General features: G+C 40.3%; 2 protein-coding genes across 13 annotated transcripts in view; both read left to right on the top strand.

Annotated features, from left to right (window-relative positions):
* Positions 1-605: 605 nt before the first annotated feature.
* On the top strand, positions 606-11783 carry MRLN (myoregulin). Of its 9 annotated transcripts, none has more exons than XM_036895125.2 (6): positions 630-763; positions 2067-2171; positions 9489-9599; positions 9991-10091; positions 10491-10614; positions 10717-11783. In XM_036895125.2, the coding sequence occupies exon 6, from the start codon at positions 10737-10739 to the stop codon at positions 10875-10877; it is 141 nt and encodes a 46-aa protein (XP_036751020.2). In that variant the 5' UTR covers positions 630-763; positions 2067-2171; positions 9489-9599; positions 9991-10091; positions 10491-10614; positions 10717-10736; the 3' UTR covers positions 10878-11783. The 9 variants fall into 9 exon arrangements, with proteins under 9 accessions (XP_057361872.1, XP_036751023.2, XP_036751019.2 ...); XM_057505888.1 differs by having other exon boundaries at positions 10693-11783; XM_057505889.1 differs by lacking the exon at positions 2067-2171 and having other exon boundaries at positions 606-763.
* A 3557-nt stretch (positions 11784-15340) lies between these two features.
* SLC16A9 (solute carrier family 16 member 9) overlaps positions 15341-27663 on the top strand; it is a 62128-nt gene continuing 49805 nt past the window's right edge. For 2 of the 4 annotated variants that reach the window (XM_057505887.1, XM_036895081.2), the window contains exon 1: positions 25672-25806. The gene's annotated coding sequence lies outside the window, so the exon portion shown is untranslated. Of the gene's footprint in view, positions 15648-17854; positions 17929-19132; positions 19279-25671; positions 25807-27663 lie in introns of those variants that run through there. The other 2 variants (XM_036895080.2, XM_057505886.1) reach the window with 2 other exon arrangements.

Below are 27663 nucleotides of genomic sequence, written 5' to 3'. Positions count from 1 at the left end.
GTCAATTGTCAGGGGTGGGGAGGCATAGACTTAAATACAGCTTTTCAAAAGAGGGGACCTATTGCAAACCAGTAGCTGTCATGATTATACTTCCGTTCTTCGCACGTCAGTTCTACAGGTTTCCCTTTATGTATGATACCATCCAAGACCCACCTCTTCCCCCGACACACATGCATACACTTTTCCAGGAATTGTTTTGGGCTCTAGAAAGACTGATAGGCTCACAGGTAAACAAATCTCAAAAAATAGAGAAGGTGCGTTTGAAAATCCATTTATTTATATATTTTAAAACAGGGGAAATCAAAGTAGACAAGGCAAAATGTGTAAATTTGAAGAGATTCAGATATCCATGGAAAAGAATTGTTCAGAAGAACAAAGGATAGTATAATGTGAAATGAGTGACAGTATTTTTCAAGACAGTGAAACATTAAGGATATTTTTGTTAGTTGATTGTTAAACATTTAGAACATTTGACATAAGGGTCTATCAATGTCAGAGGGGTAATACCCTTCTCATGGGTTATTTGAGCTTCTGCGTGAACCTAAGTATATTTTGTTATAATTTATCCCACCTGTGTCTGTCAATTCCTTTCCACTTGCCTCCTCCCATGACAGTCTGGCTCATGTTTCTTCATAAAGCTGTAAGTCAGTTATTAATAACAGCCCAGTGAGTCTCCCTTTCCACCTAGGAGCATATGGTGTTTTTCACAAAAGAGAGAGATCATCTCCTTGACTTTGGACTTTGCTTATTGAACCCCTAAACAGTAAGTTTTGGTTTTTAAAATACGTGGCATTTTTAAGTGTTTATGTAAGAGAATAGTTTAGCAAAACTCCTGTTTGGTAAAGGGAGAATATAGTAAGTTAAAACTTAGACTCATAAAGCCTATTTCCCCTCCCTGCATTTCAACATCTTTCCAATTTTTATAAGGCTGAATGTAAGAAAGATTAATGAATTGGAGTTCTCTTCCTTCCATTTCCTTCTGGTTAAATAAAAGCAGGAGGAAAAAAGCCAGGTATTAATAATATCTAAATTACTTGACCAAGCCTTGTAGCTGTACTTGGTATTCTTGTCTCCTGGCATTTCCTCTCTACGTTGAGTCCAGAGATTTCAAAGAGAAATTTCACAAATGGAAAGGATATGCAGGGAGACTTGGGCCTTGTCGCTTTCCGTGTTTGAGATTTGGATCAGAGAGGGCACCTGTTGTCTTCCACCAATTCATTGCCTTCTTTTTTGGCCAAAGGCTGTGTCTTTGCAGCCTTCTTTAGGAGGGTTGCTGCTGAGAGTCCTGCAAAGTAGGTCACTGTGCTTTCTGTCTGGAAAAGGAGGATCCTGAAGCCCACGGAAGCCTGTGCGCTGCTTGACCCCCTGAGCAGAGCTGGAGCCTGACACTCCCGTCCTTCGCGAGGACAGGGGACTTATATAGCTTTCTGCATTGTTGTGTGTGTTCAATTCTCTTAAATACGTGCATCAGCCTTCAAAATAAAATGTGTAAGAGAGGCATTACAGTGAATTGAAAGGAGGCAGATGCTGGCCTGGTGTGGAGCCCGGGCTTGGACTGCTAACAAGTTGTGTGCCCTTAAGCAAGTGCTCAACTTCTCTGAGCTTCTGTTTCCTCACTGGCAAAATGAGAACTGTAACCTGTTATACAGGGCAGTGGGTTTACTCATAATGTATATAAGTGGCCAAGTATGGTAACATTATTTTTGAAATCCCTCATTTGAATTTGTCCTGAATTTTCTTAATCATCTCTGATTTGTTTCAAATTCAAATCTAAAGTTCCAATGTGATTTTTGATGGGAAACACTAAACTGTAGACACAATTATTGGTTTTTACTGCTTTTAAGAACTTCTTCTTTAGGACAGTTAAGCCATTCGAATGCTGAGGTTTGAGGCATTGAGGTTGGTATATAGTTAACAGTTTTGGACATTAGTCTACAGCTAAAATCAATGATGATCTCCCAAAACAATTTCAAAGCATAAGCTACTATTTTCATAAACTTACTTGCTTTACTATAATCAGCATTCTAAGATTTTTCTTCCAGTTACGTGCTTCTATGATTCTAAAGGGCTGGTTTCACCCTTGCTAGATTCAATTCTGTAACTGGACCGGACAGAAAGGAGGGTTGTCTCAGAGGACCTGCTTCCCTAAGTGTTCCCCTTTAACCCAGCAGGTAGGGTGAGATTTTGTTTTCCTTTATAAGCTTTCATTTTGCAAACATTTGTTTAATTACTACTGTGTGCAAGACACAGTACTAGGTTGGTAAGGGGTCAATAAGCTCTAAATATAGTAGGAGAAATAAATCATTTCATGAATACTCTGATATGTCAGAAAAGGCTTGTTTGAGAAGTACAGGCAGGGTACAGACAGGCCCCGGATTCCACCGGGTCTTTACGCTCAAACCTTATTCCCTGAAAATGGGCATTGTTGGCCAGAGTTCCCCTTGGAAAGCTGCACATTCTTAAAAAATAATTCAGTACCCTCCCCAGGTTCAAGTGCTTGTGAGGCATAAAACAGCACCTTAAAGTTGCATCTCATCCTCCCACCCTGCCATTTTTTTATTGAGCACCTATTTTGTTCTAAGCCCTGTAATAAATGCTTGAAATATAATTCTGCCTTAAAAGAGGTTACAGACATTCACTTAACTTGAAATTCTTCACTCCAACCTACTTTCTAATAACATTTAGCTAGGTTCAGAAATCAACTCTATATCTTAATGGATAAAAAATCACCCCCAGAAGTGAATTTATGCAGTGTGTTGCAGGCCAAGAAGGTAGTTGAAAAGATTTTGCCAAATGCATTTCAGAACTCTGTCAGGTCCAGAGATTCTCCACTGTTCTCCACCTTGTTAGGATATATGACTTCTGCAGATAAAAAACAAAAGTCTAACAAATAAACTCTCAGTCCCACTCCTGCTTCCTCATACTATGGAAGGACAAGTGTGGACAGTGTTGCTGTGTTCAAGCTTCCTCTTGAAAATCTTGCAAAGCTGGTTTGTAGCCAGGGCTCCAGGCAGTTCATCTGGCCTTATAAGAGTGCACTACAGCTGTGATTCATGGAGAAGGCTGGGGGACTTGGCAGGGAGAAGGCAGATAATATTTTGATTAGTTTGGTCCTAGAATATTTCCTAATGTTAAGTGCTTGTAACCAAGTAATTTATTTCATCTTAGTGGCAATGTTCAATCTCCTATTTGGAGCAGGAATGTGGCAGTGGGATATCTCAGCTTCAGGCGTCTTGTTAATAGATAATTAAGAGGTGATGTTTGTTAATGTGTAGAAAATTAGTTCATTTTAGGGCCAGAATATTTACTTAAAACATTTGAGGCATGGTCATGGACATCCTAGGAAGGCCCAAACTGGACAGGTGTTGACATAGAAAGAAAGCATGAGAAGTAGAAATTGAAGAGAAGTAGAGTGGTTTCACACAGGTCTGGGATCCCCCTGCCCCATGGAAGATCAGGTGGAAGGTCCTCAGTGCTTCCAGGCAAACCACTGCCCTCCTGCCCACAGGTCTGTGTAACTTTCCAGTGCTTTCCATTTTTTAAGTTCACTGGTGTCCTCATCCACCGGAGTTACTCATCTCTCTTCACCGTGGTTGGGCTTCAGGGAAGTGGCCATCCTTCCAATTCTGCTGCTTCATTGTACCAACCGCTGTTTTATCGCCTGCCAGGCAGCATGCTGGGATCTTGACTTACCTTTTTATCAATCCTGAGATACTGCAATGATACCATAGCTCTTACCAATCCAGAGACACAAACTGACCTCCATTCAAATCACTGGTCATCCCCAGTGTGTGACCTTGAATCACTTACTTAACCTCTCTGGTCTTCAAGTCTCTCCAACTAAGGAAATTGGAGTGTTAAATAACTCATCCCTCAAGAATTTATGAAATTCAGATCAAAGTGTATGTAGGTCCTTCTTAATGGTAGTTATGAATAAATCCTCTCAAACCCCTGCAAGGCAGATATTTCTGTTCTCCAGATGAGGTAGTAGGTGAGGTTAAGTGCCTAGTCCAAGGCTTCAGAGTTAATACCAGGCAGAACCAGGACCTAAAACCAGTTCCATTTGGCTCCAAACCATGTAGTCTCTCCCCACTTCACCTTGCTGACCGACCATCTGTAACAAAGCACACGTGTTTGTTTTCAGTAGAAGTCCACTAGGTCAAGTTCTGTGCCTCCTGAGTCTCCTCTGCTGAGTCTTCCAGTTTTCTGTTGTGACTTTATCCTGGACTCTCTCTTTATTTTACACTGGCCTGAGTCAAACAGCTGGGAGGTGATCAGTGTATCTCCAAATAGCCAAGTCCAGTGAAATGCAGAATCCAGTTTGTCATAAATGTCAAAAAATTACTAAGGCAATTATGATCGTAGCTTTGCAGGAAAATAACTGTGTAACCTCAGGCAAGCCGCTGTAGTTCTCTGGGCCTTGCTTATCAAATAAGACATTTACAAAATGTCAAGTATTTTTCCCAGCACTAACATTTCTGTAATATCTCAGACCTTTTCCTACTGTTGTTTTTCTTAGCTGCAAAGAGAAAAGTCTCCTTGAAATCATCCCTTAATCAGGAAACACAGTATAATCATCATGCCTGCAATCATTTAAGTGTAAATCCTATGCCATTTAATTATCATCCTCATTCAAGCTTCTCTCGTACAAGCCTCATATCATTAATAAATTAATTTTTCAGATATGTTTTAAATTTCCTTTCTCACATAATTCAGCTTTCAGAAGAATCTAAAGGACCCTTAATTAGGCCAGAAAACAGAACTTGAGCTCAAATTGTAGAAACTTACAGAACACACAAAATCCATTTATCATTGAATATGCCCGAGTTTCCAGTTAACTTCTGACTGACTCAAATTTGAGGAGTTTATGTCTACTGCCCTGCCCACCAGCATCCATTTCTGGAGTCATAAGAGGATAAATCTCCAATATGCCTTAGAAACAGTAGCCTTCCCACCAGGACACTCCTGTCCTAAAACCCCCCAGGGACAGTGTCAAAGTTTTGTTGCCTTCTAACAACTTCCCTGGGTTTCCTAATTATAAGCAAAACAAAAACAAAAACATCAACAAAACATAATTTCCAAGTGATTTCTCAAGTTTCTAAAAGATAATTATTGAGCGTAAGTTTTATGGGAGAGACATTTTTCACATGGAGACAAACAGAAAGCACCCAACTCTTGGGATTTTATTTGTAAAATATTTGCTGGGAAACGTAGGCTTAATATATGTATTTGACTTGTAATTATCATTTGAACAAAATGAACTTTCCATCTTTGGAGAAAGCTTCTGCTTTATTGCAGTGGTGAGTTGCAATATGTTGTAGACAAGTGGGCCATAAATTCTGCCTGATGAAGTCAGGATGGCTCACAGAGGAGGTAATATTGGGTTTCAAAGGATGAGTAGACATGTGACAGTTTAAGTTACATGTTGATGTGCTTAAAGAAGAACTGAGAATGATTCATTCAAGGGGTTACCATCTAGGAGGTAATATACTAATAATAGTCACATTTATTAAATGTTTACTTGCTACATAAAGTATTATCTCATTAATTTTCATACTACCCTAAGAAGTAGATACTATAATTATCATCCCAATTTTATACAGGTGCTAACTGAGGCATAGAAAGTTAATGTAACTCATCCAAGGTCTCATGGAAAAGCAGCAGATCTGAGTCAAACCCCATCTGTCTGATTCCAAACCCCTCTCTCACCCATCATGTCCTGGAAACATTCCTGTTATTTCTCTGCCTAGTTAATATTAAGGAGGTCAAGGAGAAACTTGTCAGTCATAAGTTGATCTGTAGGTGGGTGACAGATTAATAATAAGCAAGAATAAAACTGTAGATAGTAAAAACTAATAAAAAGTAGATTTAAAAACTGGACTTTGAGCAAACCTGGTTGCTAGACAGTAAGTTCATAATAGTAGCCTGTGATTGTTCTGTGTACAAAGATTAGATTGTTTTGATGTGAATAGATTAACCACTGGCTGTTGTAGAGATATTCTGGCAAATTCAGGGTTATGAGGCTCAGAGGGGTGACTGAGAGACTGTCTATCCTGTTGTTCAACCAGCAGTTCACATACGCAATAAGGAGTCGGGACTGAAAAGGAGGAGTAGCTTTTTTCATTTCAGTATAGTCAATTTCCATTGTATTACAGATCTTTTCAACAGTAACTTTTGATTTGAAAATGTTAATAAATCCACATAGTTGAAATGCAGTTGAAAGAGGATGGCGTATGGGGACTAGAGTCTGGAGTGCGTGTAATCTAAGCTCTAGCTCAGAATACTGAGCAGTCTCGGGCAGCTCCTGAATGTCCCAGCAGTGCTAGTCACCGCCTGGCACACCCAAACCCCTCAATAAACGGTACTTATTGCACTTTGCTTAAGTGACTTGTTAAGCAGAAATGGGCAAATTTCAATAATGTCTCACTTTGCAACACGTGTCTCTACGGAACTTTTGTCAGTATTATCTTGACCATCAGATATGGAGGGAACAAGGAGTAGATAAGCAAATTCTTGTGAAAAAGAAAATATTTTTGAAATGTGACTTGTGTTTAAGACTACAAACTTGAATCCAATAAAAAGTATTTTTCTTTTGATTGGAAAAGAGACTTTGCAAAGTATGTTCTGTTCTTTGTCTTGGCCAAGAATCCACACCTAATAAGGAGAAATAAGAGAGGTTGAGAGAAATTGTGATAATGGTGTACTAGTAATACTTCTATATAATAGAAGTTTTTTGGTTTGCTTGGCATTTTTTTTTTTGCCAAGGGACTAAGCCATTTAGCATATGCACTGTTCTTATGGACCCAAGAGTCAGAGTTGATTTGAGAAACACTGTTTTGTATAAAAGTGTAAAACCTTTAAAGGCAAGGGCCTACAAGCTGACGGCAGGGCAAAGAACAGAGGATAATGAAGTTCCACTCTCAGAGGCCAAAGGTTACTGCCTCCTCTGCATTTGTCTAACTTCGTGGGATCCCACTATTCAACCATTCAATGAATGCTGAACAGGCAAATTTGAATTCAATTATTTGCACTCTTGAATGGAGTCAAAAGAAAACAAAGATGAATTTTAAAAACTAGATATAAGAGTATTTATTCTATTTTCAGACATTCTATAAAATAAAGGAAAAGGAATAAAACAAAGGCATTCAAAAGGGAAGGCCAATTATTTGCGGCCATCTGAAATTTCAATGTGAAATACATTTGCCCCAAAATAACCTAGGATGTGCTATATCAGAAATTGCAGTTGGTATTTTAGCTATGATTTTTAAATACAACATTCAAGAGAAGACCACAGTCTTGAGAGAGTCACACTCAATACATCCTATCACACTTTTAGAAGTGTCCTAACTTGTTTGAAGTTTATTTCTATTTTTGGTGTGTATTTTATCCAATAAAAACTTTAAGAACTTTTTTCCCTGGAAATTGCTGCTGTTAAATAATTTTCCCCACAAAAGAATGTCCCTTTAATCCCGATGAAAAACCAAGCTTCTCACTATGGAAGTAACTGATAAGGCAGAATGTAAATCAAAGTATGGTGACACTCATAATTTTAATGTACAATAAAATCTGAGTGTGTTAGTGAACTTGTGACATAAATCTGTGTCCTTTCAGATCTATAAACATATCTAACATCAGAGAGAAGAACCAAGTAGGAACCACCCACATTCCTGTTTCTCATGAACATTTTGAATGAAATAAACTATTTTCTTTTGCAAAGAGACTTAATATGAACTCAAGGAAAATTAAATTCATCAATGAAACATCATAATGAAAATATGTAACTTACATGATCATTTAAGCTTCCTGAGTTCACTTTTGTTAAAGTGATTGGTTTGACAAAATTAGCATACATAACTTTTAAAAATATGAAGAGGACTAGCAGTTACAGGACTTACTTTCTTCAGTTTCTGAAGTTACATAAGTGACATCCTTTTAAATGAAAAAAGGAGAAAAATCACACATAGTCCACCCAAATTCGACCAATATGACCACTATTGATATTTGTAGGTATTTCTCTGCTTTCTTTTCTAAATATTTCTGTTGTGAAGTCTAACATACATATAGAAAAGCACATAAAACTTTCATGTGGAGTTTAACAAATAGTTAAAACGTGAATGCTGGTGTACCCCCCAGTCAGGACAAGAAATGAAGCACTGGTGGAGCTCCCTGTCCCCACACATCCCTTTTCTTACCCTCTCTAAATTCACCACTATCCTGATTTTATGGTAGCCAATGTCTTTGCTTTTCTTAGTAAATTTACTACCTACATCATGGGCACCATATACACAACCCTAAGCCATGCACTTTTAACTCTGTGTTCTTCTACTTTACATAAATACATTTATATTGTGTGTTTTCTTTTGTGCCTTGCTTTTTAAGACTTCAATATTATATTTGTAAAATTCACCCCCATTTTCATAGGTAGCTGTAGGTTAATTTTCATTATTGTATAATATTCCACAACATGACTTCATCTTTCCACCTATTAATGGGCATTTGAGTTGTTTCTAAGTTGAGGGTATTACAAACAATATTTTGATATGTGTCTTGGTACAGATATCCATGCATTTCTTTAAGGTATATACATAGGAGTGTAATGGGTAGTCATAAGGTATGGGTTTCAATCATATTTTATTGTAATTTTGTAAGTAGTATTTCTATAATTTCAGGGTTGTAATAACCATCATTTTATTGGATAAATAATCTTCCATTTGCAACTGAATTTTAAGCCTGGTCTTTTGCAATAAATTCACTCCTCCATTTTCTAATTTGTTTGGGAAAGTGATAAAGAATCTTAAAATGTATAGAATTTATAACAGACACAATCTCATGAGTTATGGTCTTACGGAGACAGAGAGGTTTTATTTGTTTTGCTCGTTGTCATGGAAGATATTGAAGCAAATATATTTAAAATAACTTTTAGGGAATTATTTTTTTCTGTTGAGCTATATTTGACATGAAATATTGTGTAAGTTTAAGGTGAACAACTGCATTGATTTGATACATTTATATTGCAATATGATTGCCATGGTAACAGTAGCTAACACCTCCATTGCATCGTATGAATATAATTTCTTCCAGTTGGCAATAATTAAAATCTAGTCTTAGCAAGTTTAATGTCTATAATAAAGTTTTATTGTCTGTAACCACTGTACTATGTATTAAATCTCCAGGTTATTTATCTACTAGTTGCAAACATGCACCTTTAGACATCTCTCCTATTCCCTTCCCCCTCAAGAATTATTTTGAAAACATGGTGAATGTTCGCACTGCCAGGAAAGTCCTAGAATTCAGCTTAACTTTTTTGTTAAAGGTTCACTTTTTAGCTGTACAATTCTGTGATAAATGGAAAGTAAAGCATCACATTTTCCACTCTTCAGCATCTCCCTCCAGACTTCTTTGAGAATTTCTCCATGCAGGCTTCTGGCCTCTTCACTTCATACAGTACCTCCCTACCCAATAAAACCATTTAATGTGCTTTGACACAGGAACCAAGGTTGCTAAGAGACCACCTGTGCTGAATGTACTTTGTTCTAGCAAGAGAAGACAGAGAGAAAAGCAAAGAGCAGGCTTACCTACCACTACGTGGGATTAATCAGGTGAGAAATGGGTTTTACTCTTCAGTCCCCACCAGTTGTCTGGACTTTCTCTCACTTCTATTTCAGTCTCTCTCTTAATTGTTGTTGGAGAAAATTTAAGGTACCCTTCAAAGTACAGACTAAAGAAGCCCAAGCTGGAGGCTGAGGTTATAGGAGGAGGGAAGGGCACTTTGCAAACTCATATGTTATTCTTACCCCTTGTTTGTGAATCATAGGCAAAAGGAACTGTTGAATGTGGGGTAAATTCTTGGTGTTTACTTTGCCAGCAATGGCTATATAATTTGGGATATGTCATTCTCTCCTCCAGGAATGGGACTAGTTATTACAGAGATGAATCAAAATTGCTAAAAGTGGGAGTATAAATCTTATCTCTCTCCCCTTTCTCTTAAAGCTCAACCCGCCTTTTTTGGTTTTTGAGTGAAAACAGAAAATATTTTCCTGCCTCCATCTTGTTGCTTTAAAGAGGATTGAGTATATATAAGGGATTTTGATGTAAGTCTTTGAAAGTTACTTATTTGACTTTGCTTTCCTGAAAAAAAGACTTAAGAATGGTTGTAAACTCTGACAAGCATTTGGTAAAACGTTCCAACCGGGTTAAGCAGACCACAAATAAATACTTTTTAAAATTCCATAGTAATTAAAGAAAAACTATTTTAAAAACTGCTTAACACAAAACTGTGGAGGAAATTAAATGTTTTATGTCTTAAATGACCAAAATACAAGAGATCTTCTTGGGACAAGATCAAGGAAATGGAAAAGACTTTTTGTTGTTTGATTTTTAAAATTTTTGATTACCTGCCTTTTTTCATGTCTTCAAATACGTCCCGGTAATACTGACTATACAGGTTAGAAGAATGGCAATTTCACTGATGCCAAAAATGTTTCTTTTAGAAAGAAAGGTAAGTTTGGCATGTAGATAAATCCATTATTATAACTTAAAGTGGTTAAGATGAATGGTGGATAATATTTTGTTTCATTGGTTGGCTGCAAATACATACAGAGTTCTGCTTGAAAGGTATTTCTTCATCACCCTTTATAGTGAAAATACTAGATTAAAATTAAAGAACCAAAATTATAAACATGTTCATTTAAGGATTCTTTTTTCTTTTTTTCCTAGGGAGCAGTAGCATTCTGGATATGATGTGTAAAAACTGGATATTAATTTCTACTACTACTCCTGCAAATCTGGAAGATGAAATTGTGGGAAGACTTTTAAAAATTCTGTTTGTTATATTTGTTGACTTAATATCTGTAATGTGTGTTGTTATAACTTCTTAAAAAGCTAACATCCCTTTCTTTACATGTAAATTTCATATTGAATTCCAGTGAATAAAAACTTGTAGCTTAATGTATAGGGTGATTTTAATTTGATGGCATCTCCAGTTCCTCTAGAAACCAACAGTTACAATAAAAGCAATATTGTATATTGTTTATAAAACATTCACATAAATTGAAGTGAAGTTTTTCTCCCCCAAAATCTATAGTACTGAGTCATAAAACTTCTTTATTTTTAATATTATTGTTACTTGACTAAAATGTGAGGGTATAATTATGAGTGAAGTTGATTTTTTAAGGATGCATACCTATGTGAAATTTTATGTTTCTAACTTTTAACACAATGAGCTTAACATATGACAATCTTTCCATAGGACATACCAATAGTTTATACTCAGACATAATATTTCATCTGTGTGTAGGTAAATTGTTTTTCTTAATTCTAGGTGATTTTATGTTTCTACCAACAGAAACTTAGAGTTAGGAATAGAAATACTTAAAAGAGATTCTTTTAGGAAAGTAGAACTTTTAAGAGTGGAGAGAAAACAGGGCACAACCTGTGTTGGTTTTCTATTAGGGACTAAATGCTCACAGTATGTCATTTAACTTAGGACTCATAATAATCCCACCAAGTGGTCCGCATATTACAGATGAAGAAACTGAATCTTGGAAGAATTATGCTATCTTGAAACCATAACTAGAAAGTGGCAGAACCAGGTCTTGGGGCTTTACAATCTACAACATCATGTTGCCCCCAAAGGTAAATATTAAGACAAGAGTGGTTAAAAACCAATCTGTAGAACTCAACTTGTTTTCACAATAATATTTTGTTCGAGATCCTATGACTGTGTTTTAGAATTCATTTTATTATTTATTTTCTTATTCCACATTAAAAAATCTTTAACGAGAGAGATCGTGCACCCTTTTCTCATATCCAGTTTGATCATGAGGTCTCTTCCTGTTTTCTTGATTCCCTTGCTTTCTGACAATGTTAAAATACAACTGTTGAACATCTGCTTTTTAACCTTTTAGAAGACAGGTCTCTCTGTCCTTTAGACTTTTCAACTTTTTATGTTGGACACACAAGCTTCACAAAATCCTGATTTCTTCCACGTGATGACCATCTTCTCGGATTTGGCCCAATCATTAATGCAATGTTTCATAAGAGGCCCAATAAAGGATGAAAGGAATCCCGGACCTTTGAGACTTCTTTCTTAAATTACTCTTTCTTAGCCTGCCAGCAGCAGTGTTATCTAGTTACCCATAAGCCAAACAGAATCAAACTGTTGGAACATTTGCTGTAACAGAAAATCCTACTTCTTTTTTTTTACAATATATTGTCAGATCCTTCCTTTTGGATAAAGGGTCACCTCCTATTGACATGATGGGTTTCTCCGCAGCTCCCTCTGTTTGTCAGGTTACTGACAAGGGAGTAAAGTCACACCCATCTTCAGGCAATTGCTTCTTTTTCCTGTGTGCTTGTAGGCGATAGACACTGAATAAAAGGATGGACTCATAACCCAGATTGCCTGGGGCCAAATCTTGGTGTTTCACCCCTTACAGTTTAATAACCCTATGTCTTAGCTTCCTTACCTATAAATTAAGTGCTTGTGTCATAGGTTTGTAGAGAGGATAGAATGAGATGACTAGTGCAGAGTACTCAGCACAATTCTTGGCATGTGGAAACCCATAACCTTGCAGACGAGTTGCCAGCATCCTCAGGTGGGAGCAGAGGAGGTGAGGCTTGCTTCAAGCTGACTGGTAGTGAGCCTCAGGCTACACGTCCTCCCTTAAAAGGACCTCACATTAACCCATCCCAGCCCAAGCATGTATCTGTGTTCCACTGCCCCCAGCATAGTTCTGTAGGAGATGTAAGTCTAAACTGGTGGGCTCTGCAGCCCTTTTTTTGGTTATGTTATTTTGGGACCTGGAAATTTTAACTATCATAATGTGACTTGAGACAACAAAAGCTACTTGATAAATATTCTTTTTAACTAAGTAATCAGAGTCTGAATATGCAAGTGTTGTGACTTTATAATTGGAAATAGGTTGTTTTTTTTCCCACTCTTCAAAAATATTTGTTCTGTTCCTTTTTGCCAGGCATGGTGCTAGGCAGCCAGGTCAAACTAGAGAACAAAACATAGTTCCTGCTCTCATGGAGTTCATAATCTAGTGGGGAAAATGAATGAACACCCAAGTGGTACAATTGTAAGTGGGGGAAGTATTAGGATGGACATGTTGGGGTGTTATGAGGGGTATGGAGAAGGATGTTCTAACGACTACCAGAAGCAGCAACTCCTGGGAGCTTGTTAGTCATGCAGAATCCTAGTTCCCCCTAGAACTCTTGAATTCAGAATCTTCGTGGTAATCAGATCCTTAGTGATTCATACGCACACTACAGTTTGGGAAGCACTGTTAGGGGAAGCTCACTGGACTAAGTGTTCCTACCATCTGGCTACTGAACAGCTTTGTGACCTCTGGGTAAGTTGCTTAACCTCTCTGTGTCTCATACTCCTTGTCCGTTTAAACAGAACCAAGAAAAAACAAAAATGGCATTAACACTATCTGCTTTGCATGTCATATAGAAATATTGTGAATGTTAAATGAACTGGACTGAAACTTACATGAAAATGTAACAGACAGGAGTTACAGAAATCTAAGACCTTGCTATAAACATCAAGAAGACAGGAGTAGCTCTGTGTGGTAAGGGACCTGTGTCTAACTTCAGTAGAATTGAAAAATGATTGTTTTCATAAATGGCAACAATATCCATGGCATGTATATATGTATGCAACCCAGGTTAGGTAATATGTTTTCTTCAGGTGGATTTCTGTGGGTTTTCATAGAATTTAATGTCCACATGTGTTGGTTTAACCAACCCCCTAACTGAACTGGATGGTTTCTTAACTTGCCACAAGTAGATATGCATTATCTGGCCATGAGCTCAAGAGTCTACATGCTTTTAATTGCATAATCTCTCTTGGAATCAACGCAGATGGCCGTGCATCATTCCCACTCTATGGTCCCTTGAAGAAATTATTGTGAATTTGCAAAGAGAGGTCAGAAAATGTCTGCTAGAATCCTTGTTATTTATAAATGGTAATATCTGGAATTGAGGGCACTATGCTAAGTGTTTTGCATACAGGTAAATTAGTCTGTTCTAACAAACCTATGAAGCATTTCCATTTTGCTAATGAGGAGATGCAGGCTCAGAGGAATGAGGTAAAATGCCCAAGTTCATACAGGACTTCCTGATTGTGGTGACACAGCTAGGAAATGAGAGAACCAAGACCCTCAATTCAAAACCGCCTGCCTCTAGAGCCCTGGTCTTCCCCATTTAGTCATTTTGCCTCATATCCAGCAGGGGAAGTTAATTATCTCACTCCCTCCTCACTGGATGGCAGGACATTTGCGCTAGGAAGCAGCTTCCTAATCCTACACTCAGGGAGTCAATGTGTAAAATATAACCTGCTGTATATACCCTATTGTGTCACAAAATCTTGCATGTGACTATTTAGTTTACAGATAACTCTTTCTCTTTTCTAAGACATCAGTCTGTAATAAAATGGCATACATACTGTTCAGTCATGAGCCCCATTGTTTTGTTTTACCAAATGTGAAGTCAGGCTTTATAAAAGGAAGTCTCAGATCATTGTTCTCTAGTCAATGTACAAAGAAATTTAAGTTGTGTCCATAAAATCATTTTAATGTGAATTTTTTAATAATTGAAAACTCTCACATACCATTTTGAGCTATATGTTTCCAAGGAACTCACAAGTGACATTCTGGCAAATGTGCCAATTGCTTGGGCTTAAGAAAAACATCTTTTGAATGACAAGTACTCTATAGTTTATGAAGCACTAAGTGATTAAGTATTCGCTTGAATGAGCTAACTTAGAAAAATAAGCCAGATAGCAGTTCCTAGCTCTGGGGCATGACTGAGATGAACTGCTTCTGTAGAGACTGGGGTCCAGGTTTGAGAGAGGGTCTTAAAAGTGTGGAGTTTGTGCAACCACACCCACCAGGTTTTTGTTCTGGGCTGCTGTCTGCATGACTTATTTGCTGGCCTTACTGGGAGCAGTCCTACTAACTGAGCAAGCTGAAGGCAAATTGCCATTTAAGCCAGCCTGGGGTCAGCAAGGAGCACCAGCTTATTTATAGTCCCACAGGAAAGGCATGCTCTGCCATCTGACCTGGGACCACGGCGAGAGAGAAGATTAATAGGAGAGCACAGGAAGTCCTTGGTGGCCAACTGGGTTTCCAGCCTGAACCATGTGCCCTTTCAGCCAAGAGGTGGCTACACACTATTCTCTGGAGGTTCCGTGTCCCTGGACTCTTGTACAAGGTGTGATCTCAAGGTACAGAGACTGACCTTTTGGGGGTTGTTTACAAAGTCGATTATGACTTGCACCACGGAGATTATTTGTTCACTAAATATTTATAAAGCACTCACTACTTATCTGATATCATTGCAGGCACAGGGAAATATGATGGTCCCTGTCCTCATGGAGCTTGCCTTCTGGTGAGGAAGGCAGAAAACAAACTGATAAACACATGCGAATTTCCGATGGTGCCAAGTGCTGTGGAGGAAATGAAACAGAGCAATGAGAGATCTTATGTGGGAAGAATATTTTAACTAGGAGGATCTAAGAAACCTTTCCTGAGAAGGTGACATTGGAGCAGAGGCTTAACTGCCAAAGAGCCAGCTTGTGGAGACCTGGGGAAAGACTGAGGAATTCAGATGCAGAGGACAGCGGGTGCAAAGGCCCTGAGGTAGGTAGAGCTCAGCAAAACATTAGAAAAGCCAGTGTGATTACAGCTTAGTGAACAAGTGGGGAGTTAATTTTTCAGGATTGATAAAAATCAGCTTCTACATAACTTCTTTGACATTTGTCCCGCAACTGGATGGTTAGGGTAACTCTCTCATGGCAAAATATGGAAACAGTGTGAGAACATCTGGTATTCCGTGTTCTTCATAACAGCACACATCACAACTTACATTAAATAATGAACCCTCTCTCTAGGGGAGTTTTTAAAAAATCATAAGCAGGGCAAATATTGCATCTTCTGTGGTTTCAAAAATAACAGCTTCATTGTGATATAATTCAATTAACTCAATATAATTCAATCAGTGTAATTAATGAGATATGCCATATGATTCATCTACTTAAAGGGTACAATTCAATTTTTTTTAGTATATTTACAGAGTTCTGTAACCATTACCACAATCAATTTCAGGCCATTTTCATCACTCTAAAAAGAAACCCCATACCAATTGGTACTCATTAGCAGTTACTCCCCATTTTCCCCCAGCCATCCCTGACCCCCAGCCCTCCAACCTCCCACCCGTACCAGCCCTATGCTATTACTAATCTACTTTTTGTCTTTATATATTTTCCTATTCTGGTCATTCATATAAATAGAGTCATACAATATATAGCCTTTTGAATTTGGTTTATTTATGGACAAATAATATTCTATTGTATGGATGTACCACCTTTTAGTTACCTGTTCATTAGTGGACAGACATTTGGATGGTTTCCACTTTTTGGCCATTATGAATAATGCTGCTATGAACACTTATCTACACATTATTTTGTGATTACATGTGTTTTCATTTATCTTGTATTAATTTCATTAATGAAATCATCAGGTACTATGGTATCTATGCTTGTAAACTTTTAAGGAGTTGCCAGGCATTGTACAAAGCAGCTGCCCCATATCCACAGTGCTTGAAAAGCTTTTCTCTTAATCTCTAGGGGAAAAAGAACATTTTCGTCACCCTGGTAATCCTGAGGATTTCAAATTTTAAATAGGTAGATTATGAAATAAAGGTTAAAGATAAGAGCATTTGCTCTCTTCTTAATTTGACTTGAGTTTTAAGACCTTCATCTATTTTCTTTAAATTTCTATTTCATGCTACCTAGCAATCACAGTATATTATTTGGGTTCTTTATTACCCCTTGCACATAAAAATGTTAATTACCTAAGAAATTCTTCACATTTCCTTCAAATACCTTAGGTCAGATCCTAAAGATCCAAGTTAACATGAGATACTTTTACATTGATGGAGATTAGATGAATTCAACTAATATTCACTGGATATAATACTCTAAGCCAGGTGTGGTTGTGGGCTGGGTATTTTCCTCCCTGCTGTATATTTTAGGAGGTTCACTTTATTAGTTGGTGATTGGAGAAATACTGTGTAGTACAAATGATTCTTACAGCTCATTTTTCATAAACATAGCAGATGGAGTTTTTGGCTTTTGGTATTCCTTAGCTGCACACTGCTCCTTATAAAATGTCCTGGCTGCACTTAGTGATTCAAACTTGTTGGAGACTATAGTTGTTAGCGTGATTGGAATTCCATTAAGTATTTCTTTTCACACCCCACAGCAATGTTCATTTCTTGTTTGTTGGGGTATTGTGATGCTTTTGGCTACAGAACCTTTTGAAAAATCATCTTGACTGGCCAAAGTAAAGTTGAACTAACAGCCTTTCCCAGAATTACATCTGAGTCAGAATGCAGCCCTTTAGCTCCTTCGGATCCTAGTTGACAGAAGATGAACTCAAGTTGACACCTGAGAAATGACTTAAGCTTTCTTGGTTAAAAGATTGGTTTTTAGACCTAGTTGGTTGCTGGACTTGGCTAATTTCCTGGACTGGTTATCATAACTGCCTGTTATTACAGAAACTCTTCTTGAATGAATCTCAAGAATTCAGACGTGCATTTTGACAAGATACCCATAAAGGATATTATATGTGACAAACATTCATAATCATTTAAAATTTGTCAATGGGAAGAATTTTCCAACTATGTACAGGAGAGGTGGGATCAGACCCTTAGTTGAAATTCTTTGTTATACTTTTGAAAACAAGCACTGACATAGCACTGGTTATTCTAAGCATTTTATATGGCTTAATTGACTGACTCTTCACAACTGTCATATGAGATGGATATTATTCTCCCCATTTTACAGGTGAGGAAACAGGCACAGAGACTATAAGGAACCTCATCAAGATCACAAAGCTAATAGGCACTCCTGGCTTCAGGGTGAGTGCTCTTATCCTGTACTCCTTCTACCTCTTATGGAACCTACTGGAGCTTTGGTGTCTTCATCTGAAAAATTAGTAGATTAAATACTACATCGATTGTGAGGTTGTACCTGCTAATCTGCAAGGCCTATTCCAGTTCTAAAATTCTGATTCATATCAGCAGTCTCAAAAGAATAATTCATGACCGTGTGTGGTCAAGAGAAATAATCAAGGCACAAAGTATCCCGGGAGTGTTGAAATACCCAGAAGCAGCCTCTTTGAGCCCCCGAGGATGTCTGGAGGACCAGGCTCCATGGAAGGAAATTATCATTATACATGATGAAAATTAATTCAGCTTTCACTTGGTGGGTGCCAGATTCTGTGTGATCATCCAAGTGTTTGCTCTGTAGGTTGTACCATTTAGGTTTAGAAGTGTAGTGATTTTCTCTAAGTACAGAGTGATGGATTTGATTATTAATGCCAGGGCTCTTGGCATGCCTCTGTCTGAGCTTGTTGTACATCTGACATTTAATTGCTGTTTGCTGCTTGTTGCCAAAAGGATCTGGCCCCTTCCTTCTAAGGTCTCTTTAGCTTAATAATCCACCTTGATTTTTCTTGGTTAGAACAGGCCTATTTCCAGTGAAATTTTAGTGTTTACTTTGGAGGCACTGCTACTCATACTGGTATTGACCAGGTTTCCCACTTTTTGCTTCTGTTGCGTACATACACCCACCTATGATCGTATCTAAATGATCATGTCTAAAAGAACTTTGAATCTGACAGAAGAATTTTGTGCCACTTACAACTGCAAAATCAATCTTGGAGATATATTTTATATAGGGAGTTTCTTGAAATATTTTATGTTTTATTGGAACAATGAGATACAACATTTGAAATCTGTACTATGTTAGAGGATCCTGCAGTAGGAGACTTACTTCTTTAACAGTCCAGCAATTCTTTATAGGCTTTTGTGGGAAAACTGGAAGTCATCCCAAATCTTTCTTCTTTACTTATCTTTTTATCTATCAGTTGCATAGTGCTTCTTACTCTCTCAAACTGATCCACCTATGTTTTCATAATTTTATAGGTTTTACATCTTCCTAATTTTGCCTCAGCTATTAAATCAGACTTCTACTCGTATCCTTTTCAAAACATTCTCCAGTGTGGTTTGTAAGAGTGATCACTTTGAAACACAAATCCAATCATGTCATCCCACCATTTAGAATCCTTCAGTGGTTCCTGTTTGCTTCGTGGATAAAGCCTTCATATGGAGACAAGAACTCACATGGCTTAACTCATTGTGGAGGACATTGCTTTTGTGTTGGCCAGTCAACATCCCAGTTTGCTTTGGAAAGTTATCTCTCCCCTGGTGAGTACTCTCAAAATACACTGTCTCCCCCTGAGAGATGGTTATAGTGCCCAAGCCAGGTCAGTCACACTTTCTCTTCTGGGACTTAGAATATTGAAGAAAATCCTGGAAGGATGGAGGAAATAGTCAGAGCTCATTCATTTCCTGATGTGGCTACATAGCCCCTGCCAGTTAGATCTCTAGGGACTTGAGTCCTGTCCAGTTCTCCATTTCTGCCAGCCTGACAAGAGATGGCAACTGTTGCTCACAATCAAAGTCCTATTCTGGTTTATGTTCTACTTCTCACAAATGCTTCTACCTTTAATCATTTGTAATCATCCTTTGTAACTCCATATCATACCACATCACACTTTGCAAATCCTCCTTCCTCTGTCTTGGGATGCCTCCCTCTCAACTCAAGCAGGCTTTCCATCTCTGTTCCCTTAACACAGCACAGTTACCTCAGCTGAGGTACTTTGTGCATTCTAGTAATTATTTACCTGTCAATCTGCCTCCCAAGACTGCAAGACCCATTGTTTTCATATAATGCCTGGCACAAAATAAGTGATTAAGGATCATTTGACAAATGAACAAAGGAATTGACAGTATATATTGTAGTTCATGCATGGGGATCTATGTACTAGACCACAGGTGTTACACATTTGCAGAATTCAAGAAATTGATGACAAGTTGTAGGTCATAGAATCAACAACAAATGCATGAGATTAACTTTAAGGTACTTGCTGATGAGATTAAGGCAAATTGATCAAAGTAGAGTTGCTGATGATCACCAAGTCTTGTGACAAACACAGAGCCTTTATTTTACTATGCTTTTTTAAAAAGTAGGTAAGTAATTTCAAAATGTTTTTAATACAACTTGGTAAAAGAGAGTGGTGGTAATGGGGTGGGTGGTAGGCATACAGCACATATACATGGAGTGCTTAGCACAATGCCTGGTGGTTCTAGTCATTCTCTGTTTGCCACTCTCCCCAACCCAGTGCAATTTCTGCCCACTGTGCCCTGCCCTGTGCCTAGGAGGCTGTCCTCTGGGCAGCATTTCCTGGGCTCCGTTAGTGCCTGGCTCCTGCTTGGCTTTGGTCAATGGTAGGTGACACCAAGAGATTTGGGAGCAGGGAGAGAGGCTCATGCTCATTTTGGCACTCTGTCTCTGGCAGTAAAATTAGAACCCTTCAGGTGGTCCCTCCTTTGCGGGTACTGCTCTCCCAGGTATTGGCAATGCTGGGTCTTCCCTTCATTACTTAAGGTCCAAGAGCAGTAACCACTTTTCAGTCTAGTGTTCAAACTCTTATGGAACATGTTTGACTTTATCTTTTTTCCTTCAAGGGTGTATATTTTCTTTGTAATTTTCTGTGTCATGGGTTAACTACATCTTCTGAATCATACCCAGTTAACCAAAGTTGCAGCATGTTAAACAGAGCTAGGTGACCATATTAAAAAAAAAAAAGCTTACTTGCTGAAACCATGGAGCAAAGTATTTGGACTATCCACAGATTTGGGGCTACAGAAAACCCTGTACATAGGGCAAAGGTCATGCCTTTTCTCCTACATCATGTAATGAAGAAGAGAAGAAGGGGCAAACTTACCGTTTGGAACTGAAATACTGTTTGGAACTGTCTGAAACTTTGCTATGTAATATGCATAAGTCAGATACTTAGGCAAAGGACCATTTAAAAAATTGGCACTATTTCCATAACAAAATTCAACTCAATGGTCTTATGTTTATTTTAAAATAATATTCATCAATTCCACCTGTATTTTCACAAGAAGAAATTGAAGCCATTGGGACATTTGAACCTGACAGACACCCCTTGTGAGAAAACCCTTCTCTAGTAATCTGTTATCAGTATGTTCACATCATAGATCATAGGAGCTGAATTTGTAACATACATGATTCCATCAGTGAATTAAAGTGTGGGAAATGGCCTTAAACTATTGTGGACACCAGGAAAGTGTAGATTGACAGATAAAGAAGATGTGGTATATATATATACATAAAAGAACGAAAGCTTGCCATTTGTGACAACATGGATGGACCTAAAGGGTATTATGCTAAATGAAATAAATTGGACAAAGAAAGACAAATACCAAATGATTTCACTTATATGTGGAATCTAAAAACAAAACAGAAACATACTCATAGATACAGAGAACAAACTGATGGTTGCCAAAGGGGAGGGGGTAAAGAGGATGGGTGAAATCATTGGAAGGGATTAAGAGGTACAAACTTCCAGGTATAAAATAAAGAAGACATGGGGATGTAACGTACAGCACAGAGAATATTGTCAATGATATTATAACAACTTTGTATAGTGACAGATGGTAACTAGACTTATTTGGTGACCATTTCATAATGAATATAAATATCCAACTAAAACTAATACGATACGATATGTCAATTTTTTTGAATAAATAAAAGAGTAGAATAGAGATTGATTGACTAAGGCAACTGAAGACTTTCAATGCTCTGCTGTAGCAAAAAAATTATTGACAGTTTGAGTATGCATTTATTCATTTGTTCATTTGGTCATTGATTCATTCAACAAAACCTCATTTAGCAAAGTTCTACTCCATTACAAAACCTCATTTAGCAAAGTTCTACTCCGTTGGTGCCCCTGTGCTCTAGGGAACACTGATGAACAGGATGGATCTGATACCTCTCGGGGGTTATAGTTTTGCTGTGCAAATAGACAATGAGAACATTATAGATATCACAAGTCCTACAAATGGAGATACACTGCAAAATGCAGATAATAATAATAATAATAGCACCTTCTTTTTAGGTTGATTGTGAGCCTTAGATGAGTTAATACATGTGAGACATCTGTCCTTGGTGTTAGCTTTAGCTCTAGTCTTCAATCAGTTTCTAAGATGCAGTGGGAAGATCACAGGCTTAGCAATAAGCCAACCAGAGCCTGAATCCTCCTCCATAACTTACCGATTAAGTGGCTCAGCAGTAAACTTGACCTCTCTGAACTCCAGTTTCCTTATCTGTAAAATGAAGGTAGCAACTCTTAACCACATGAGATTGCTTTGAGGGGTGAATGAGACAGCATAATTCTTGGCAATCACCATGCTCTCAAAGAAAAGCATTTATCCTCTTCCTCCCTGCTCCTAAGATTAAAAATCACTTGAGCCAGTTAGCATGAAGAAAGTAAAGGCAAGAAAAAAACAAAACAACATTCTAGAGAACTGCAAATAAAAATAGGGTACAGTATGCCTTTAAGGTCATTTTTAACATTTGAAAATGTGACCTTTTAAGCAAAAGCTCTATAAGTATGAGAAGGAATAATTTATCACTTCTTTTATTTCCTGATCTTTTATCTGTTAGAGTAAATGGAATGGAATTAATTAAATGAGCTTTAGATCTCTGAGATAACTGCTATAAAAACTCTGAATTCCCTTTTCTTTAATCGTGTTTATTGTAAAGGGTAGTGTCTATGTAGCTTTGCTGTCATTCATAAACAGGGGAAGAACAACATGTACAAAAGAAAAGAAACCTGCCCTGGTGTAATATGTCAGGAAGGAAAGGCTGGTCATCTGGGCAGGCGCTGGTGACTCAGGTACTGTGCAAGCGGCCCATCCTTCCCCGACCCACCTATGCCTTCACCTCCCATCTGTGTTTCTGGCTTCCTTGTTGGGATAAGAATCACAGAACAATTTTAGGTTAAATTCTCCTTTGTATTCTTTAAAAGACTGAGACAGCAAATGGTCTAGGAAGGGGGGGGGTGCTTAGAATATTTCTCAAATCACATACCTCTTGATAAATCAATCCTCCATACACTAACACAAGGCAAAGACAGCACTCCTTTGTTTAGGGCATCATCTCTGTATCAATTTTCCTTTGAATACTTTCCCTCAAGTTTCTTTCTTCCCAAGGAACTTTCATGTAAATCCAGCTTATTTAATGACTTGCCGTTTTCTTTCTCACCATCTTGCTGAGGCACATTGACTTCTGGGCCCAGTAGAGACCTGAAGGCCACGGGCTGCACAGAGCAGGAAAGCCAGCAACCTAAACTTACCTGACCCTCACCCCCCAAGCATTTCCTGGGGACAAAAACTCTGGATGGTAGGGAGGCGGTTTTAGTCTTGTGTCTGCCAGCCTGCTCTCCACCTACCGCTGCTCTGGGGGGTGATTAGGAGCACATCCCTAACTCCTCTAGGTCAAATTCCATTCACAGCTAGTGTCAGGGTTGGAGTAGACTTCTGAGTTTTCTTGCATCTCTAAATGCTCTGCTAAGGTGTGACTGAACAATGAACCTTCACAAGGGGGTGGGGGCCATTTTCACATTCCAGCGTGGCATTAATACCCTAAGCCAGCGGCCACTGCCCCCAGAGCTGGCTTCCATCCTCTCTAAATTCTCTAGGCTGCCTTCTGCCCACTTCATTCATTACATTATCAATCTGGACCCCCATCCACTTGAGTTTTTGACCCCTGGGATCCAGTCTTAATGCTGAAGTTGGGACCATGCTGTGGGGAAGAATGAGCTCATTTCCGGTTCTGAGTTGCGACGTGCAGGCTGGCCTGAGCAGCCGTGGGAGTGCTGGCCATGCACATTCTGTAAACGAATCTGGGAAAACTTGGCGAAGATGAGGACAGGGACATGGCAATTTCAGAAACTAATTGGTAAACACAGAAATATTTTTCAAGCAGGATTTCCTTGTCCACAAACTATAACTTTTTATACAATGATTGGTTTGAGCAACTATCAAGGTGACATTTACTTTGATCGTTAGGGGATATTTAAGTCAAAGAAAAAACTTCCTGAAAACATCTTTGATTAAAACATATAGAGAAAAGTACATAAATTATTCAGGGCATTATTACAAAAGTAAACACACTTGAGTAACCACAAAGTGGGTCAAAAATAGAACACCTTCTGTATCCCCTCTCCTCAGAAAATAAGTTTTTGATGGTGTAGACAGCATTACTTCTCCAATTTTCCTTCCACAAACTATTCCTGGAACCTCCTCCTCCCCATCCTCCATCCTTACTGTTACTTAGTCCCATTTTTATCCCCCTTAGGACAAAACAAAATAATATCAGGAGAACTGGCCATTCTCTTCACCATAACCTACAAGTCAGTAAATTGGGTAGAAAGAAATGGTGTGCAGCAAAAAGGATGAGCAGACGTTTTAATATCTGTAAGAAAACTTGACATGTGTGGCCAAGGTCCATAGGTTTTTTTGAACTCTGATCTCACGTAGACTTCATGATGCGAGCAAAACGAGAAAACTGAGGCAGCGTAATCTGGATTTCAGAAACCGACCCTTTGCCATGTGCAGGGTCTTCGCCTCGGTCGTATCCAGAGGCGTTCGATGTATAAAGGGAATTCTCATCCCCGTGATGGCTGGCCCTAGCCCCCTTCGAAAAGCTAGCGGAAGGTAGGCGGACCTTTCCCAGAAGTAAATATACACACAAGAACACAAAAAGCGCGTGTCACTTTAGGGGGTTCCCACTCCCAGTGCGCCCTTGGTTCCTCCGTCGCCAGCCGCTCCAGTGACTCTCTGTGGGGATTCCGTGCCCACCATCACAGCGCCCACGCCCAGTACCCCTCAGTTAAAGACGGAAGTGTCAGTGTGTTACTAGAGCAGTCCACCTGCGCGACAGACCGCCAGTCTTCAGGCTCAGCCTGCACGCTGTGCGCACTGCGGGGCGCGCTCCTTTTCCGTGGAGCTGTCACAAAGGACGGCACTTGGCATTCTCACCCCTCACTGCCCGGGAGTCCCGACTCCACAGAGCTCTGGTGCCCATTTCCCTGGGATCATTGCCAGCTGGGTATACAGCTCCGGCCAGGAGGGCGCCCAGCGGCCCCAGAAGCCTGGGAGACCAGGGGCGACTCGCACTCATCTCCAGACCTCGTCTCCCCGAAAGCGCACAGTCCCTGGCGGGCCGGCTGGCGCGAGCTCGCGGAGGGCGGCAGGGGAGCAGCGGCGCCGCGGGACGCGCGCGTGGTCACCGAGGGGGCGCCTGGCCCGCGGTGCCCGGCTCTCCCGCGGCCTTGGTGGCCCCAGCAGTGCCCTCCCTCCGCCCGGCCCGGCCCGGCCCCGAGTCGCGAGAGCAGGAGCAGCGCCCCTACAGCCTGTTTTTCCATCTCCATCTCCTCGTCCTCCTCCTCCTCCTTCCCCCCAAGCCACCCGCGCAGTCACAACCGGTTCAGACTGGCCAGGGTGCCCCGCAAAGAAGAGAGAGAGGGGGGCAAAAACACTGGGAATAACTTCCCAGGGAGGAGGAGGAGGTGGAGCCCAGCGGAGGGGGCTGCTCCCTCCCTCCCTGTGACGGCCGCAGCAGCGCGGCTCGGCGGGTGCAGAGGGTGGCGGCTCCGGGGCCGCGTGTAGCGGGACCGATTGCCCAATACTCCGGCAGGGGCCGGGGCCGGGCCCGGGCCCCCGGATATATAGCCGCCCGGCAGGCTCCGAGCAGCAGGGGAGAGCGGCGGCCGCGGTCCGCACCGCACCAACCGCCCGGCTCGCCCGGGGCACTGCGCCCCGTGCTGCGTCCCGGGGCCCCCCGCTGAGGCCGGTACCCAGGTAAAGGGCTGCAGCTCGCGGGGTGGGTCCCAAGGGTCGGCGGCCACCCACCCGAACTGCCTAGCCTCCCTGAGGCGAGAGGTTAACTCCTCCGACTCTGACCAGTAGAAGGAGGCGGCGAAGCGGTTTGGAACGGGGCTCTTTAGCGGGGAGTCTAAGAGTGTCCTCGGTGCGCTCGCTCCCACCCCTTGACACCCACCCCCTTTTTGATGGGTGCTTCTCCGTCATGGGCAAGTGTTCCCAGGAGTCTGAGGGCGGCATTTTGCATGGCGTTGGAAGAAAGAGACAGAGGAGAGTAAGACGGTCACGGAGGAGCCCGGTGCCCTCGAAATTCCCAGAGGGCAGCGTGGCCGCCAGGTGCCCCGATTGGGGGCCGGTGCACGCAGGTGCCCCCGGGAGGGTCGGAGTTGCGGCGCCCCGGGAGCTCGCGGGCTGGGAAGGAGGCGCGGGGCTAGGGGATTCTCCTCTGCTGCGCCAGGTGCAGCACCGTTGGGTCGGCCCGGGGCGAGCGCGCGAGCCCAGTATCCGTGACCGCCGCCCGAGGTACCCGCGCCTCGGCTGCCTGGCCATCGATCAGGCAACTTGGTGCCTAAGGCTCCATCTGTAGCTCCCGCCTTCTGTAAACTACTGCTTCAGCAGCGCCCTGAGGCTTTGCAAGGAGCTGATGACCACTTAAAAACGTGGTCATCAAAAAACAAATCAATGTTTCTTGGGATGTCAGGTCAGCACAGGCCAATCTGTCCCGGAGGTCTCAGCAGGATTTACACTAACTCTGTTATTTATGTAGAAAGTTCTGTAATATAAAAATTTTTGACCAATTCCCTGGGTCAAGGAAGTTTGGGTGTTTTAAAAAAATTTGAATTACCTGGATAGTAGTTCAGATTGCAGGTGGATTTTCACCACCACCACCTACCCCCCAACAAAGTAAGATTTTCAGTTGTTCAATCAAATTCTGTTAATTTGGTATGTCCTAACAGTTTCTTAGATTTGGGTTGGCTTCAGCTCCGAGACATTGTTCTGGCTGGTTCAGGCACGGGCCTGAGAAAGAGAGGATTCCGAAGTGAAAGCACCTGATTGTTCATTATATAATTACTGCTTCTTTTAAAAAACATGTGAATGCAGGTAACAGGGTTAATACCCATATCATCTCCAGAAATAAGTTACTTTGTTTTGGTTTTTTTAGGCCCTGGGAAGTGGAAATCACATAATAAAATAGTTGAACTTGCAGTTTTGCAACAACTCATGCTTTTAGTACCATTGACTGACTGAGAACATTTTTCTTTTTCTTGACTTTTGTGTGTAGGTGAGTGGGGTAACAATGACCCTTCAAATCTATAGGATGAATACAGGGCAGGACAAAAGATATGGAGAGGCAGGTACACTAGAAAATCTTTTCTAACTTCTATGACTCTGAAGAGATGGTGGTGATGGTCTGCATGGCTGGTGTCTGAATCTGTAACAGGGCAGACCCTGGGGCTTCTGGGGTGGATTTGGCCATGCAACTAGAGCTGGAGGATGACAGATGTGTCCGGGTTTTCCAGCTTTATTTCCTCACCACAATCTTTTGAACCCCCAATTTCCATAGTCTTTGTCTCAAGTAAGATAGCTCTTGAGCTTAATTCATAGAATGCAACTGTGTATAAAAAGTGGGAAGGTGCAAAAGAAACAGTGTCTTGCTTATATAACTGCAGCTTTCCAAGAACGTTTCAATTAGTGGCTTTAATTTTAATTAAAGATTGCAAGAGTGAATATATTTTGAACTAGTTGGCATTCTCTATGGGAGGGTCTTTGTAGGCATCAAAGTATTTCTATGGATAATAAAATGAACTATAACCTAAAACTGAGTTCAAGGAAAGA

Source organism: Manis pentadactyla, chromosome 8, assembly GCF_030020395.1.
Source record: "Manis pentadactyla isolate mManPen7 chromosome 8, mManPen7.hap1, whole genome shotgun sequence".
NCBI classification, from domain to species: domain Eukaryota; kingdom Metazoa; phylum Chordata; class Mammalia; order Pholidota; family Manidae; genus Manis; species Manis pentadactyla.
Note: the sequence above shows the minus strand (reverse complement) of the source record. Positions and strands in the feature narration are given on the sequence as shown.

Excerpts from the sequence above, each read along its gene's own strand:
- MRLN (XM_036895128.2), top strand. The coding sequence starts at position 10,737 with ATGATGTGTAAAAACTGGATATTAATTTCTACTACTACTCCTGCAAAT.